The sequence below is a fragment of the Miscanthus floridulus genome, chromosome 1 (assembly GCF_019320115.1).
Source record: "Miscanthus floridulus cultivar M001 chromosome 1, ASM1932011v1, whole genome shotgun sequence".
In the NCBI taxonomy this organism is placed as follows: Eukaryota; Viridiplantae; Streptophyta; class Magnoliopsida; order Poales; family Poaceae; genus Miscanthus; species Miscanthus floridulus.
The window spans coordinates 161,175,925-161,193,079 of NC_089580.1; the positions used below are offsets into that span (position 1 = coordinate 161,175,925).

At 44.1% G+C, this 17,155-nt stretch overlaps 2 protein-coding genes and 1 long non-coding RNA gene across 3 annotated transcripts; 1 reads left to right on the forward strand and 2 right to left on the reverse strand.

Annotated features, from left to right (window-relative positions):
* Positions 1-613: 613 nt before the first annotated feature.
* LOC136499927 (pyruvate kinase, cytosolic isozyme-like) lies at positions 614-4,810 on the forward strand. Its single transcript, XM_066495413.1, has 3 exons — positions 614-989; positions 3,188-3,649; positions 3,746-4,810. The coding sequence occupies exons 1-3, from the start codon at positions 711-713 to the stop codon at positions 4,559-4,561; spliced, it is 1,557 nt and encodes a 518-aa protein (XP_066351510.1). The 5' UTR covers positions 614-710; the 3' UTR covers positions 4,562-4,810.
* Positions 4,811-4,914: 104 nt separating this feature from the next.
* LOC136499935 (E3 ubiquitin-protein ligase SIRP1-like) lies at positions 4,915-6,800 on the reverse strand. The gene is made up of 2 exons (XM_066495420.1): positions 6,354-6,800; positions 4,915-6,136 (listed from the first exon to the last, which is right to left on the reverse strand). Exon 2 carries the CDS (start codon positions 6,093-6,095, stop codon positions 5,121-5,123), a length of 975 nt encoding a protein of 324 aa, XP_066351517.1. The 5' UTR covers positions 6,096-6,136; positions 6,354-6,800; the 3' UTR covers positions 4,915-5,120.
* Positions 6,801-14,401: 7,601 nt separating this feature from the next.
* LOC136499944 (uncharacterized) lies at positions 14,402-15,226 on the reverse strand. The gene is made up of 2 exons (XR_010769996.1): positions 14,883-15,226; positions 14,402-14,757 (listed from the first exon to the last, which is right to left on the reverse strand). It is a non-coding gene; the product is annotated as an uncharacterized lncRNA (long non-coding RNA).
* Between the last annotated feature and the right edge of the window lie 1,929 nt (positions 15,227-17,155).

The window sequence follows — 17,155 nt, forward strand, 5'->3', positions numbered from 1 at the left end:
TCACATATTTGTCGAGTGCCACTTGCAAGGCACTCGGCAAAGGTCGCCTGTTTGCCGAGTGTCTTGCCTGTGGCACTCTGCACATCGGCCACCTTTGTCGAGTGTCTGAGTTAACGGTGCTTGGCAAAGCGGCGACCTTTGTCGAGTGCTTGACCTTGACACTCGGCAAAGCTGTCGTCACGTTTTCTTTGCCGAGAATAAAGTGCATCGGCAAAGAGATCTTTGCCGATAAACTGTTTATCAAGTGCCCTTTGCCGAATGTAACATTCGATAAAGGTTTTGCCGAGTGTATATCAATCTGGCACTCGGTAAAGAAGCTAAATCCGATAGTGATAGAGAATTAGCTAAAAAGACTCGAACGTTGAATTAGCGAATTGACGTAGTTGTACTGTCCAATATTTTAATGTAATCTATCTAACGCGTACTCCGTGCGTGTACTCTTCGTGCTGAAGAAAAGCAAACCCTTTCTTCAAGACAAGAAAAACGATAGAATACTCGTATGGTACGCGAGCTCCGAGCGAGAGCATTTTAATACCACAATTAACCTAGCCAATTTCCGAAGGGCCCACGACGTGGCCCACTTCCATCGCCCTTCATATAATACTCGTTTCCTCTCCGACCCATCCGCCTTGCCTCTACTGTTCCCCTCCCTCTCCTCGCCGCTCCGCGCCGCCTGATCAATCGCCCAACGCCCCCAACCCTAGGCGGCAATGTCCCTCCGGGCGGCATTGGCGGACGTGGACATGGAATGCGTCGCAACGGGGCCGGAGGAGATATGGCGGCGCCGGCCCAAGACCAAGATCGTCTGCACCCTAGGTCCGGCCTCGCGCTCCGTCGAGATGTGCGCGCGTCTGCTGCGCGCCGGCATGTGCGTCGCGCGCTTCAACTTCTCGCACGGCTCCCACGAATACCACCAGGAGACCCTGGACAATCTCCGAAAGGCCATGGACCTCACCGGCCTCATCTGCGCCGTCATGCTCGACACTAAGGTCCACCCTGCCTTCAACTCGCTTCATGTGCTTCCCCGCCTTCGCGCGCCGTCGTTTATCTCGTCAACCTTTTTTTTAGAAAAAAATATTGTTATGGCCGATTTTGTTTTCCGTTGTAGGCTGTTGATCCGATCTTGTACGTTGTTTCCCCATGTTGATTTGCGATTATATGTTTTGAGTTTCACACGTGAACGATTAGTTCAGATGAGCGTCAAAATTGTCACTTGTTGGTAATGATCGACCCCCTAATTAAGTACAATTTTGGAAGTTAGCTTCTGTCGGATGTCACATGTTTGTTCTTTATTGTTTGACATGTGCCTTGTCCGTACTGGTTGAGGCAAGTGTAAGATTGCGTCTTCTTCTGCCGTGCCGTTATTTATTAATAACCTTCAATTTTTAGTTTGGTACCTGACATTTTTCCAGGTATATATTGTGTCAATGGCATTTATAATCAGCATTAGGATTTCTTGTTGATTGTTTGCATCTGATTTGTTTATGTAAATCACGGTGGTATCTGGTTAGTGGGTTGGTTAGACGTGTGTATGTGGTTGACATTTGTGGCGTGGCCAATTGGAATTTGTGTGGCTGACCCAGATATAATTTTGTTGCGTGCAACTTGCATTGTCCATGCGCTTAAGGCGTCCCAGCAGCTTGTATAAATCGCTAGCTGATGTGGATGCTAGAAACAATTAAAAAAGCGAACACTCAGATATCATAGCACGGCAGTTAATATGTCAGTGACCCAGAAAGTTTTGAGAGGCGTGCCAGCTAGCCTCTTGAGCAAGCGCTAGCGAGGAAAATTTTCTTCTCTCTCCGTTTGATTGGATGAGTGTTCCTCCTAGCTAGCGCTTGGGACACCGTTTGGGAAGCCATTATCAATGCAGTCATGGTATGATGGCTGGAGGGCCTACAGAATTTGGATGTCATATTAAACTTTTTTTATTATACTAGTTGATAGCTCTAAGGTACCTAATGGGCTATTGGCCCTCCCCAGTCCCTTTTGACGTCTGGGTTCTCTTGTATGATGTACTCATATTTTTTTTGGATTGCTGTCAAATTAATTAGCCATGTGAAACTAATTTCTTTGTGAAGTCTTGAGTGGTTGATTATGATATGACGGGCATTGACATATCATTACTCTTTGTTTGAAATGTCCACATCATTCTTTATATATGATATATGATCAGTTCATTCACCCATAGACTACAGCTTTCAACATAAATGATTAGTTGATATTAGCTTGAAAGCTGGCTTTTCACATATACAATGGGCTAGATGGTTCCATTCACTTATTCGTGAATGACATATTCTCATGTGCCTTATTAATGTTATTGTTTTTATTATTCTCTTAGAAAGACAGCAGTGTAGCATGGGAAGAGGATAAATAATACTTAGAATCAATGCTGTTGTAGTAAATAATGATTTTTTTTTATATCTGGAGGGATCGATGCATTGTTTCTTATCATATGATATGACAGGATTATTTCAGCAATGTATTGTTCTATGGTGCCATAAGGATGACATTCTCATGGGCCCTATTATTGTCGTTGTTTTTATTCTCTTATTAGATTATTAGATAGAATAGGTAGCAGTGGAGCGTGGAAAGAGGATAAACAATACTTAAAATCAATGCTGTCGTACTAATTAACGAACCAGTGTTTACCAAGAGGGGTAGATGCATTGGTTATTTCAGGAATGCATTGTTCTGTGGTTCCATAAGACACTATTTTTATTCAGGAGATAGATGGCCTTGCTGCTCGTCATGAAGAGCCTTGAAAGTGAACTTTTATGCTGCATTAGTTGTACTGTGATTTGGTCCATGCTATTCTGATGAAATATGTTTTGTATGATTATCTTCTTTTGATCGTTTTAATGATAGACAAGATTGTAATGTTGTAGCACAAATGTCAGCATGGAGTTATGGTTCATGGCTAAATATACTGCGTGGTTGATATCTAATAACATGAAGATGCAATTACTTTTGATGATTATTAGAGGTTCATCAATTATCTATTTTGCTTGTGATGGATTTGACTAGCTCTGCATACTGTTTGCCACAAATTTATTTAATGCTAAGAATATTTTTCATGCATATTTTCCTGTCAAACTGTTTGAATATCTTATGGAACTTAATGCATGGAAAGAAGAATGCATCAACTGATTTAGTTTGCACCTTGTAATTTTCTATTTTTGTACAGGGACCAGAGATCCGCACAGGTTTTTTGAAAGATGGCAAGCCTGTAAAGCTGACACGGGGGCACGAAATCACCATCACCACTGATTATTCCATTAAGGGTGATGAAAATATGATTTCCATGAGCTACAACAAGATTGCTGTAGACCTGAAGCCTGGGAGCACAATACTATGTGCTGATGGCACCATCACATTCACTGTGCTTTCTTGTGATCCTGTGCAAGGCCTGGTTCGTTGCCGTTGTGAGAACTCAGCGCTCCTGGGGGAGAGAAAGAATGTCAATCTTCCTGGGGTGATCGTGGATCTCCCAACCTTAACAGAAAAGGACAAAGAGGATATCCTTCAGTGGGGTGTCCCAAACAACATTGACATGATTGCACTATCCTTTGTACGCAAAGGATCAGATCTTCAGATGGTCCGAGGTGTGCTCGGTGAGCATGCCAAGTCAATACTACTTATGTCCAAGGTATTCTCATGAGCTCATCTCCTGTCTATATGTCTGTATGAATTTGTGTTTTTTTAATGCTGCCATTTGCTTACGTGCCATCAAACGCTTATGCAGGTTGAGAATCAAGAAGGTGTTGCCAATTTTGATGAGATACTTGCAAACTCAGATGCTTTCATGGTTGCCCGAGGGGATTTGGGAATGGAGATACCCATCGAGAAGATATTCTATGCTCAGAAGGTGATGATCTTCAAATGTAATGTGCAAGGAAAGCCTGTTGTTACTGCCACCCAGATGCTGGAGTCAATGATTAAATCTCCCCGCCCTACAAGAGCAGAAGCAACTGATGTCGCCAATGCTGTCCTGGATGGCACTGATTGTGTTATGCTTAGCGGTGAGACTGCAGCTGGGGCATATCCAGAGCTTGCGGTGCAAACAATGTCAAGGATTTGCCTACAAGCAGAGTCACATACAGATTATGGAGCAGTTTTCAAGTTAATCAGTAGTGCCGCCCCAATCCCTATGAGTCCACTGGAGAGCTTGGCGTCATCAGCAGTTCGAACCGCCAACATCTGTAATGCATCACTCATCTTGGTCCTCACAAGGGGAGGCACAACCGCAAAGCTCGTGGCAAAGTACAGGCCAGCAATTCCAGTGATAACCGCTGTGGTCCCAGAAATGAAGACGGATGATAATTTTAACTGGACTTGCAGTGATGAGCGCCCTGCCAGGCACAGCATGATTGTGAGGGGCCTGATCCCGATGCTTAGCGCCGCTACAGCGAAGGCATCTGATACTGAGTCGACTGAGGAAGCCATTAGTTTTGCCATAGATCATTCGAAGAAGCTCAAGATCTGCAAGTCAGGGGATTCAGTCGTCGCCTTGCATCGTATTGGTGCATCATCTGTCATCAAGATCTTGACAGTCAATTAGTGGTGGTGACGTGGGTGGGTCTTCCACTGGGGCAAATTTTGTTAGGCTATGAATGGACCCTTGCTAGTTACATTTTGTTGGCTCATTTGCATGTCTTAGAGTGAGCTTCGGAGGTAAAATTTGGCTTTTTAGTAATGAAAAAGCCTTTTACTGTAGGGAACTACGCAATGCTTTTGAGCATTTTTATGTTTGGGAACTTAAATAAAACATTATATACACTATATCTATGCTATAATGTGTTTTGTGACATGTTGATATCGTATTTTCATGGGTAGTCCATAAACTGAATTTTCAGTCTTTTAATCCGAGCTGCTGAATTAGTTCTGAGAGCCTCAGCAACGCGGTGGGAAACGCGTGCAAACACGGTGGGAAACGCCTTGCATGGATTCCAGATACCAACCATAGCAAGACTATAAGCAAAACTACAGCCAAAGAACACAAATGCAGCTTTACACTGGCCAAACAAACAAAAAAGAACTCCACCCAATCGTCAAGTACAAGACAGGCCCTTACATGGCTACACCAACGCATATTATCATCATGTAAGTGTTCATTAGCATCACGACGACGACGAGGAGGAGTTGCCGTTGGATCTTTGCGAGAACAGCCCGCCAAAGGGCCACGAGAACCAATGCCTCCTCCCGCCGCCGCTTGCCCCGTCTCCGCCGAGCGCGTTGCCACTGGACTCAACACCAGCGCCTCTGCCGCTGCCAGTTGCCTCAGCCGAGGGCTCCTCCGTGGGCAGCTGGTGCCTGCACACGGGGCAGGAGCTGTGCATCTCCAGCCACGGTAGGATGCACTGGTCGTGGAACCGGTGCGTGCACGGCATCTCGCGCGCCTCGCCGCCGCCCGCGACCTCGTCCAGGCACACGGGGCAGGTGAAGGCCTCGCGCACCCGGACCGTCGGCAGCGCGGCCACGGCCTCCTTCCTGGCCGGCGGCGTGCCCTGCCGGCTCGGGTCGGTCTCGGCCAGGTACTCCAGCAGCAGGTCCAGCCCCGGGCCGAGGAATAGGTCCCCGAGCGTCAGGCCGCCGGGACCCAGGGCGGCGGCGCCGCCGCGGTCCCCGTCCCTTCGCTCTTGTCCCATGAGCATGGCGCGCGCGTCCGCGGGGCTCATGAGCACGACCCGCTCGCGCCCGCCGTCGGCGTCGCCTTCCTGGAGCGCGTTGAGCAGCTGCAGGAGGGCGATGTTGCGGTACTGCCTTCGCGCCAGAGCCGCGAGGTCCCCTCCGCCTCTGCCGCCGCCGTCGAGGCCGTGGCGGCCGGACGAGGCGGCGATGAAGTCCATGAGGACAGGCGCCCAGAGCGAAACCTCGCGCTCCAGTGCCGCGTCCGAGGCGTTGACGCTCGCCTCGCCGGCAGCACGGCCTCGGATGTTCTCGTCGCCGCTGCCTCGCCGGTCGCCCGCCATCTCCTCCACGAAGCCGGTGTGGCAGTGGGGGCACTCCACCTCCTCGATGCCCAGTTCGGGCCGTATGATTAGTGAGCACATGTGGCAGTAGTACCTTGAAGCTGCACCGGATTCCTCTTCCATGTCTTTCCTTTCCTCCGCCTCCTTGCTCAAGAAGACAAGAACTACACCCCAAGACGAGAATTCGATCAGAGCTATATTCTGAACAGATGATTCGGATCAGATGGGCATTCTTCCATGACAAACAACCAGAAACTAATGATTCTTGGCAGTTTCTAACAGAAAGCGCACGAAGAACACCGAACCATGTCGCAGAACATTACAACAAGATCAATTTCGAAACGAGAACAAATACAATTAGATGAATGGTTAGAACATTACCAGCCAAGAGAGACGCAGACTATGCTTCTCCAAGAACAACCACTTGTAGGCTCCACACGATCTCCAAATCTGATTCGTCTTCCTCGGTCAGGGAGACAGAACGAGAGCAAGCAACGAGAGGGAAAACAAGCCAGAAGAAGAATCCAGAACAGCAAGGAAGACGATTTATCCACACCAAGACCGGGCGAGGCGACCGAGCAAGAGAGGATGGCGACGCACGCAACTCGGATATTTTAAAACCGATGGGAGCCTTGGGATAATTAGCGACTTCTTGTTTCGTATCATCAGCCGATTGCTCGGTGATTATGTCATGAGCTTTGTTGGTTGCGCAACGCCAGCGGAGAGCTCCATCTGCGGAAACTCTGAAGACTGAAATTTTTTTGTATGGGTTCTCGATTGCTGTCACAAGGAAGTCGTGCGATGCGATACGGCCAAACCGAAGAACGAGACTAGGGATGGTGCCGATGTGAGGATTGTGTTCTGTGGTAAAAAAAAATTCTATGGCGTATCCGAGACGTTAGCCTAATGTAATCAGTTTTGACTGGATCAACGATAGAGTGCCGTGACAGAATGACAGCTATCTAACCATCTATGCATTCTGCTTGATTACTTGAGGCTTTTTGAGAAAGTATTAAGGAGAATTGTTCATATCAAATCACACTTTACAGAAAATCTAGCAACAAGTTTCAACAACAAATTTCAAAGTATTTGTACGTAATAGTCCCCCGAATCGGGAACGGCTCCGGTACTCCTCTGTCTAAAAAGTGCACACATCTCAAAGCAATCAATTTAATGAATTAATATTTTTATTATTTTGCAACGGTGTCCCGCATGGGCCCAGCCCGAGGGCAGCCCTGATCCAGAGGTGAAGTCACGTTTGTCCAAGCTCTCCGTCTTCACGCCTCCGATTCCCTCGCGTGCGGGCCCATGCCACCGAGCACGCCCGCAACACTGGCGACGGAGACGATGCTCCCGGCCCGGCGCCATGGCGAGCGCCGCGTACTTCATCCTATTCCCTAGCGCGGCGCCCACGGCTTTGTCTGCGGCATCCTCAAAGGGACGCCGGCCTCCATCCGCTGCTTCAGGAACGACACGGCTGCCCCGATCGTTGCCGGCGCCCCCATGGACGGGAGCTTCAACGTCGTGGCCGCGTGTGGCCACCGCACGTGCGCGCCGTCCACGACGAGGGTGCTCACGTGCTGGGGCCTCGACCCACCGAGGGTCGCCTCGGCAGCCACCCGGTACGCGCCGCCCGTGGTGGCCGGGGCGGAGCTCGCTCGCGCGACCGCCTGCGGTGGACGGGACGGAGCTCGCCCGCGCACCGCCCGCCGAGCCCACTGCTGCCTGTGCGGCCGTCCGAGCTCACCCATGCACGGCCAAGCACCACCAGTCGCATGAGCCGAGCCCATCCCTACCCGGCCGGAGCATCACCTCTACTGCACGAGTGCACAATCGGCCATGGCTAAAGGCGGAAGAAGATCTCTTTACAGTTTAGCCCTACCCTATCTTATAAATTCGCTGTATAATGTGTCCTGTGAATCTTCTCGATAGCCCCCTGTTAAACTTTACACATCTCGTTTTATCAGTGAGGTGGGGCGGAATGACTTGGGAGGTAAAAAAATAAAGTGTCATAGCACCTGGGTGCGTCTGAACTTTTCAGTGGCACGTAAAAAAATATAGGTAGAGAGGTAAAACTCTCGCAGAAGAAGCCTTCCTCCTCCGGTCCCTTGTGGCCGCCATTCTCGAGCAGCGGCGGCCGGCGGACCGAGCCAAGTGTCGCACCTCCGTCCCCCTCCACCCCGATCCCATTTGCTAACAGCTAGCAGATTCCCGTGGCGCAGGGCACACTAGATGGGGGAGGCATGGGCCTCGCCCCTGTGAGCTGAGAGCCGGTAGGTTCGGCGGCTGCATTCGATTCGGCGTCAAATCTCCTACAACTAAAAAGTAAAAAGAAAAAGAAAAAAGAAAAAAAAAGAAAGTAAGACCACCATTTCGTGCGACATTCGATCGGGTCACCTTTCTGCCTAGGACGTGCGATCCCGCGAGCCTGCCTCTCCTGAAATCGTTTCCGGCAGTCCTGCGCTGATCACAGTAATCACGGCACCTCCCTATCCCACCTTCCTAAATTCCCTCCCATCTCGCCTCTTAATTCCTAAATCGCGCATCCCACGTCTGCCGCCGCCATCTGCCCTCCCCTCCCCGAGGGTCTTTCAGTAGGAGAACGCCTCGTCCTCGAGCAGTCCAAGCAGACCGGTAAGCTCATCAACCACCTCGGCCGATCCTTCTTCCTGATCCCAGTTCCCACCCACAGTCCGCAGCAGCGGCCAACAGCGAGAGACGCCCGACGAGGCGCGGTTCGTTCCCAATTCCCACCCGCACCGGGGGATGCAGTCGCAGCAAGGTGATCCCCGATCCCAAAGACAGTCACAGCCTTTCTGATCGCTCTCCATCCCCAATGAATCAGTTATTTTGGTTTAGTTAAATTTCACCGCAAACCTTCTCTCAGTCTACACACCGGCGTGGTGCAGTCTACTATCACATGCCCACATCCCACACTGTTAGCACGCTGACTTCATTGTCGTCAGTGTTTCCATCCGAGAATCATCCGTGTCGACAGGTACATTTCATTTACTTATGATTTTCGTCTTGTGATCCATTTCTTTTCGAGGACGTTCCTTTATAGATCTCAGTAATTGCATTTAGATTTCATCATGTGCGATCTCTAAGCTATTTGGATTCGAATGGTTTTATAACTGAAGGAATCCTCGTTTATCTAAACATTGCATTCCGTGTAATCTGTCTTCTATTATTTGTATTCCATTCGGTTCAGACTTTAGAGACATAGCCCCTCTCGTCTTCTTCGCCCTCTGCAGGTGGCATCTTTGGAGCAGTACAAGTGTTGGGTGAAATAATCACACAAACACCAAGTTTGAGCATAAGTGTAAAGTTGTATTCATTTTCTGGTCCTACTATACATGTCAGGGGGTATTTATAGAGGTCCTAGTCTTCGTGTTTACATACAAATGACCATTTTACCCCTCTCTTTAATCATTACAACCCCTTTAAACCAGAGGGGCGAAGTTGTCCTTTTTGCTATTCTAGGCTTCATTCTTCAACTTGTACTTGCCAATCTTTCTGAAGAATCAGACTTTGCCGATTCTTGTTTTATCTTGTCTTGACTTCGCTTGTCAAGGGAAGTCAAAATCTTGTCTTCGCTTCCGACTTGTTCCAATCTTTTCTTTATTTGTAGCGAAGTTGAATCTTCTTGGGCGAAGTCAAAATATCATCTTCGTTTTTTACTTTCCTGCAGGCAAACTTTGTCCTAGAAATTACAAATATGAGTCCAAAGTTCGGGGGCTGAGTTTTATGACGAAGTCAAATCCCCAACAGCACGCCATACTTCAGTATTGCTCATCTACTAAGAATGGTCATTTTACTTGTAGATCATTTAAATTTACTTATGCTTTCTTTTTTTTAATTTGAAGATCTTTTCTACAATGGCAGGGATCCATTTGCTTTCTGTCGGCTTCCAGTTTATGCTTTGCTTTTGCTTTTGTAAAGATAACTTTTTGGTCATTTTGTACATTATGTTATGGGTAAAGAACACATTTTGATCCCTGCTGCGCTCATGCTCCTGAGGGCTTGTAGTGGTATTGCTAAGCTCATGCTCTTGACTCTTGAGATGTCAAAATATGTAAGCAACTAATTAACTCTCTCTCTAATGAGCCATAGTTTCTCTCCTGAATTCAATAGGAAATATGCATCACATAGCTGCAGCATCAGTTAGCCAAATGCACCTTTCAGTAAGCCTGCTTGGCTTCTCTAACAGTGAGTTCGCACTTTGCAGTCAAACTGTCCGGACAGCAGGAATGCTTTGCTCTATGAAATGTTTAGGGTCAGAAACTATAAGTGCAAAATTATTTTATGGTATTTAGATGTAGACATGATTATCTACAAGGTTGTAACTCCAAATAAAAGGGCCTTTGCAAACAGTCCATGAACGTCTCAAATTTTCATGCACATTTGAGAGCCGAAGAAACAATGATTGGAATAGGTTTACTGGTAACTCTGGTTTCTATTCGAAGTGTTCTGCAAATGGTGTAAATAATTTTAATAAGCTTGCAAAACAATTCAAGTGAACAAAATTTCTATGCCCTGTTTCAAACAAGGCTGATAGCAGAGAGGCCGAAAAGGAGTGATCTGAGTTTGTCCTCTTCAAATTAGGATGCTAGCAGACAGGCTGCTGTTATTTATACCCAAAAAAATTGCTACTGATTACTTATATGTAATTAGACACTGAGGATTGAAATGGTAGATTGTTTGATCCTATGATCTTTTGTTGTTCGTTCAACACTCCATATTTTATAGATTTGGTCAAGTGCCATCCAAGTTTAAGTAAAATTTCACAAGAGATTTGAATTAAGGCTATTCAGGACTGCAATGATTTACAAATTCTTGATGCAGAGCTAACAACTAAAGCAACAAATTATTGTGCAGAGCTAACCATAAAAGCAAAGAGCAAGCAGAGATAAGGGTTAGAGCAAGCAGAGATAATTCATGTGCCGAGCAAACCATTAAATTATAAGCAGCAGGGTTGTGCTTTAACAAGTTCCTATGCGGAGCTAACCGAGTTCTCCAGTGTTCAATCAATGTTTTCCAATCCTTTGTATACCATAAGTAGTCTATGTTATCCCTTGGTTCAGTAATAAATTGCAACAAGTTATCAAGATAATTTATTTTGGTTTAGTTAAACTTGTAATGATGATCCATTCTGCAAGTATTGTCGGGATAAATATATCTATGTTTATTCAGAATAAGCTTTGTTTACTTGTAGAATAAAGTCCACTGTACAAATACAGATACTAAATAATTTTCTGCCATCTTAAGTGTTTGGAGCTGATACAAGTATGCCATTGACTCCATCTCAGCCATAGCAAAGGTGATTCATTTCTTCTCATGCGTTTTGTTTATTTGTAGAATTAAGTCAATCATACAAGTGCAGATACTAAATAATTTTGTGTCAGCTCCCGAGTCTGGACCTGATACAAGTACGCTGACGACTCCATCTTAGCACTGGCAAAGGTAATTCATCTATTCTCATGCCTTGTGATTACTAGCTCGCTACATGATAATGAATGTAACACTATCTTGCGGTTGTTAAATAAAAAATAATTTGGTTGCAATCATGAGAACGCACTGATACTTTGATTAATATATGATATGTATGTGATTAGCTTACTGGTCATAAGTGGTCGCAGTTTAGCTCTTTACAAATCTCTGATTTGCATGGTAGCATCTAAGAGCAATTTAGAACTGATCTACTATATACGCTGGGTACTTGACTGCTGATGAGGATATTTTAGAATGTTAAATCGCTAGGGATACCTTTACAGCCCACATCATAAAATAGGTCGTGGTCTTCGAGGCCGGGCGGGCAGCAGTGGAAGCCAGCAGGCCGTGCGCGTCCTTCATCCCGGTCTGGCTCATGTCTTTGTCTCCATTTTAATTGTCCATTGCTGTTGTTGTGGGATAGAGCATGAGTTATGGGTTGAGAAAGGTAACTGCAGTGGTGTATGGGCAGTTACAACATTGAATGTGCAGAACTAAACATTTCTTACCATGTTGCTTTCTCTGTTTTTCTTATCTGTGTCCATAAAACTTCAAACCGTCATTATTTTCTTAGTGTTATGCCGTTTATCTCCTGGTCATCTTGCAGTCTGAATTTCCAAGTTTCAGTTTTAAATCCTTTATCCAGTTTTCAATTTAAAACAATGTAATATGTGCAATCTGAGTTTTTGCGATGCTCATACATTCTCTATTCTTTAATATATTCAATTTTCAGTTTTAAACAATATAATATATGCAATTTGAGCTGGGTATCGCTGCATGCTATAATTTTATATGTGGAGCATTGGTTGCATTTTTGCAAAGATTTTGACTGGTAGGCCTTTATTCTCTGGAAAAAAAAACGTGGATCACTAATGACTGATCTCTTTGTCACGCCATTGACAGATACTATTTTTGCAGGTATGATGTTACTATTTATGAAAATATTAGCATGTTCATCTAAGCAAAGAGAGAAAGCAAAGAGGAGGAAACAGCTTGGTACAACTTCCATGCACATTCTTCAGTGCTCAAGCTCTTTGCGTTTTCAGTTTGCATTGCTATAATTTGTGTTACTTTTAACACTTGACTTTGGACAAGTTGGTCGAAGGGTAGCTTGTCATTGTCAGGTCAGCACATCTAACTTTGCCATATATTTCTAATTATAATTAGCTACTGAATACCAAAGAACGAGGATCCATGAACAATTTTTCTTTTAATTATTTGTATAAAATATACTTTGCCATCCAATCACAAAAACTTGTTATTGGTTGTTTGGAGCTATATTAACTGGCACGGAACTGCTAAGTTCATTTAACAGAGTAGAGTATCTATTGTATTAAAAATGTTTGGACACATCACTCATAAAACATCACTTTTCAAGTATAAGTTGATTGTACTTTTAATTAGTGAGACCATATAACTAATCTTGGGTGTTGGCTACCTCTTTCCGGTTTCCATTCTTTCTATTTGCTTCTATTAGCAATATACCAACAATACTATAAATGCATAGCTTGATGATTACAAACCATCAATCAGAATTTTAGTCATGCACAAAATTTAATTTGTAGTATTTATATTTCGAACATCACGCTCGTATTATCGTTTTTTTAACAATACAACACGTTCATGCTCAAATTTTCAGGCCATTATTTGTTCCGGTTGCAACGCACGGAAAGGTCTATACAATAGAGTTGGTGAACCTGCGACGCCCCGTTCTCCGTGACTTTGTTAATTTCACGAAGTTTGTTTTTTTGGATTAAATGTCACTTTAACGTCGGTATTTAATTTCACAGTATTATTATTTTATCCTACGATCTGTGTGTTTTTAGTACAAAAATTTAGTTATCCCGTAGTAACGCACGGGCATACTACCTACTACCTAGTTTATAAGAAGAGTGAAGTACTCGCCGCTGTCTCTTCAGGGACATCCTCTAACAAAAAGTAGTCGCCACTGGCCGCTCACATACTGAAGACACCACACCACCCCAATGAAATTTTATAGAGATACACATGAACAAGTCTTCATGGAAATCAACCAATACAGTCAGCAGGTCAAGATGAACTTACTAAATAACGGCTGCACAAAAGTTTACAACTTGTTTATAAGTATTTGCTGCCGTTCGGAAGAAATTAGTTTCAGAAGTCTATAATTTGTTTCCTAACACAAATGTAGCAGAGACGTAGAGTCCATGAGAACCAATGCACTATTGCACTATTTTGACACAAGTCCACAATGCTTGGAAAAACAAGGGTGCGATTCAGCACTTAACTGTGATGGAATTCATTACTCACATACTCAACAATTGCTTAGAGCACCATCTCCAAATTTGTGGATCAGGATCGTGAATATAAAGTGAAAAAAATAACAAAATTATTTTACAAGCAGATTTCTGGTCATTCTATTCTATGGCCTAGGCTGCTAACTAAACAAGTAAGAACCCTATTCTCTAACCAACAAGCACGTGAGCACAATGCCATCTGTACATATCTTCTGTCCTGCACCTGGTTTCGGATTTCTGGCCATCATTGCAGATAGAAACAACTACCACTTGCATTGCATAAGATCAGCAAGGCAGCTGTTGGTTCACTTGGTACTAAGATATACAAGCTTGCATGTCTTTAAGATAGCGTCTAGCAGCTGCATACAAAGGCAGCCATGTTAATGTTTGCGATGTTCTGAATATTATACTGGTCATTGCAAAATACATGGATGCAAGGCGTCCCCAACTGAGGTACTTACACCAGGATGCTGCTGCAACGTAGAAGAGTATTGCTAGTTAATTAGTTTCAAAAAAAAGTATTGCTAGCCAAATCTTCAGGTTCAAATGTGCAATGTAAGATTCAGAAATTGCTATACACTGAGATTGACTGATATATCAGAAAAGTCTCGTATCTTTAAGCTGCATACACTCAGTTAGTTATACCTTTCTCTGAATAATAACTAAAGAATAGCTGCCAGATGTCAATAGCTTTAAACCAAATATTTCGACAGACCTTAAGCAAAACAGACTCTGTGACCCACTCTTTGTTATATCATGATAAACTATATTTTTGCAGAAGTTCACTCACCTATTATTTCTATCTCATGCTACATGAACAAGAGAAACAAAAGTACAAGATACCAAAGTAGATACATCGCTACTTCCCCCTATTCCACCGATGCAGTGGCTGTCAGAAAAAGTCCATACAGGGACTAGAGCTGCATCTCCTAAACATAGAGCACTTTGGAAAAAATCACTGGAGGTGGGCCGTGCAGATAGGACCAACGACGCTTTGCACTCAGTCAGAACGCAGGTTGCTGAAACCATTCAGGCAAGAAGTCAAGGAACGTTAGTTTCTAATGAGAATGTTAATGCCAATGTCTCTCATAGAGACGAAACGAAATGTTCTGAATCTGAAGAAACGAGACATTCGCAGCCATACCGAGTCAGAGAAGATGTACAGGCTTCAGAAGGCATTGCTCTCAAGGAGTTTCTGTGCCTGCAGTACTTTACCTAGGGGCGCAGGAACAAGCAGACACATGTTTCCAACAAGAAGGCGGACAGGCGCCTCCCCCGGTCGGTGGCCCGGCGGCTCGCGGGGGCTTCTTCTTCCTCCCGGCGACGACGGCGCCACAGAACCTCCTTGCCGGCTGCCAGCAAATGGGATCGAGGGAGGAGGGGGAAGGAGATGCCGCACTTGGCTCGGTCCGCCCGCCGCCGCAAGGGACCGGAGGAGGGAGCTCCTAGGCATCTTATGCAGGGATCGGAATTCGGAGGAGGCGAGCAGACGTGTTTGAGTTCTGACGCTAGGGAAACGACGGCGTGAAGACGGAGACCTGGACAAACGTCACTTCACCTCTGGATCAGGGCTGGCCTCGGGCTGGGCTTGGACGGGTTGGGCCCATGCGGAACCCAGTTGCAAAATAATAAAAAAATAATTTATTAAATTGACTGCTTTGAGATGTGTGCAGTTTTAAAAAGAGGAGCACCGGAGCAGTGCTATGTAGATTTTGACACTCACATAGCACATAAGACCCCTACATCTTTATGAATATACACACAAATTTTACATCCATGAACACCTCTAAAAGATTGGCCTGGCACATCTTGATATTGAGGAAATTATCATTGATGTCTTATTGTCGACATCCACACCTAGGCCCCGTTCGGCTTACTTCATATTCGACTTGTTCGGCTTATTTTTTCAGCTGGAACAGTGTTTTTCTCTCACAACAATTTAGCCAGAACAGTGTTTTCAGTCAGTTTCAGTCAAGATTCAGACCAACGAATGGAGCCCTAGTCAACCTTTGAAAGAATAATAATTAGTCTAAAACATGAGCACATATGAAGTGTAAAGACACCTAAATGGATATTTCCCATCATAATAAGATACATTATAATAGCACTGTGGATGTTCCAATGTTATAGGTCACTTTAGCTTTATTCTAAAATCAAATTTCTCTGATTTTGAACAACATTTTATAGAAATATATTAATAACAAATATAAAATCAAATAAATGTGTTGTCAATACACTTTATGGAGAATTTAAAATACAACTATTTTGACATTATAGATGTTGGTACATCTTCTATACATTGAATTATTTTTTAATTAAGTATAATTTTTTTGAGAGGGAACTAAGTATAAAGTTAAAGTGACATAATTTAGACCAGAGGGAGTTTTCTATTTACTCTCGAAAGTTAGATTTGTATGCGATACAACACATGTCAACCTCATTCTTCCATCGTTATTTGCCCAGAATAAATCTTTGAGCACTAGCTCCAGCTCTTTTTAATCAGTCTGACATCGACGAATGCCACCATGAACCAAGATGATGCTAGAAAAAAAAAGGACTACGAGTGTAGCTGTTTGGTCAACTCTTTTCCTTAAAAAAGAAATACGAGCGAGTCGATTTTTTTTGAAACATACGAGTCAATTTTTATATCGCTATATATTTCAGTATCAGCTGGCATATCTTTTTCTCTGCTTGGTGCTTTTCCTCCTTTATGTAGAGAAGGGTTCGGATAGAAATGATCATGGTTGCCAGTTGCCACACAGTACGTTCACGGAGAGCTTCAGCCTGTTCGGGAGGCCGTACCGTATCGTGGATTATTTACTGCTGGCTGATTTGGTGTGAGAGAAAAACACTGTTCCTGACTGAAAATTTACTATCGTTTACGAGCAAGCGAACAGGCTCAAACTGGTAACAACATTTCTTATACTTTTTTTTTGCGGCACAAAATTCTTTTTGGCAACATGGAAACTTAGAAAGAGTTTGTTGATGTATGCACTAGATGATCTATTTACATCCTTCAAAAGTTCATAACATTTGCCGTAAGCTAAGATTTTTTCTACCGAACATATTTGAGTTCGCAACTGATTTCCGCTGGTATATTCTACAGAACACTAATTTTCTAGTACAAATAAATTAATGGAATTTCTAAATTAAGCAACAGACTGGTTGGTATTCAGTCCACTGTGTCAAAAGTTCATAACAAGTTAAGATTTTTTTATACTCAAAATAATTGAGTTTGCAACTGATTTCCGTTGGTATATTCTACAGAACATTATTTTTCTAGTACAAATAAATTAATGGAATTCCAAAATTATAAGCAACAGACTGGTTGGTATTCAGTCCACCGTCAAAAGTTCAATACATTGCCCTAAGTTAAGATTTTTTTCTACTTAAAATAATTGAGTTCACAACTGATTT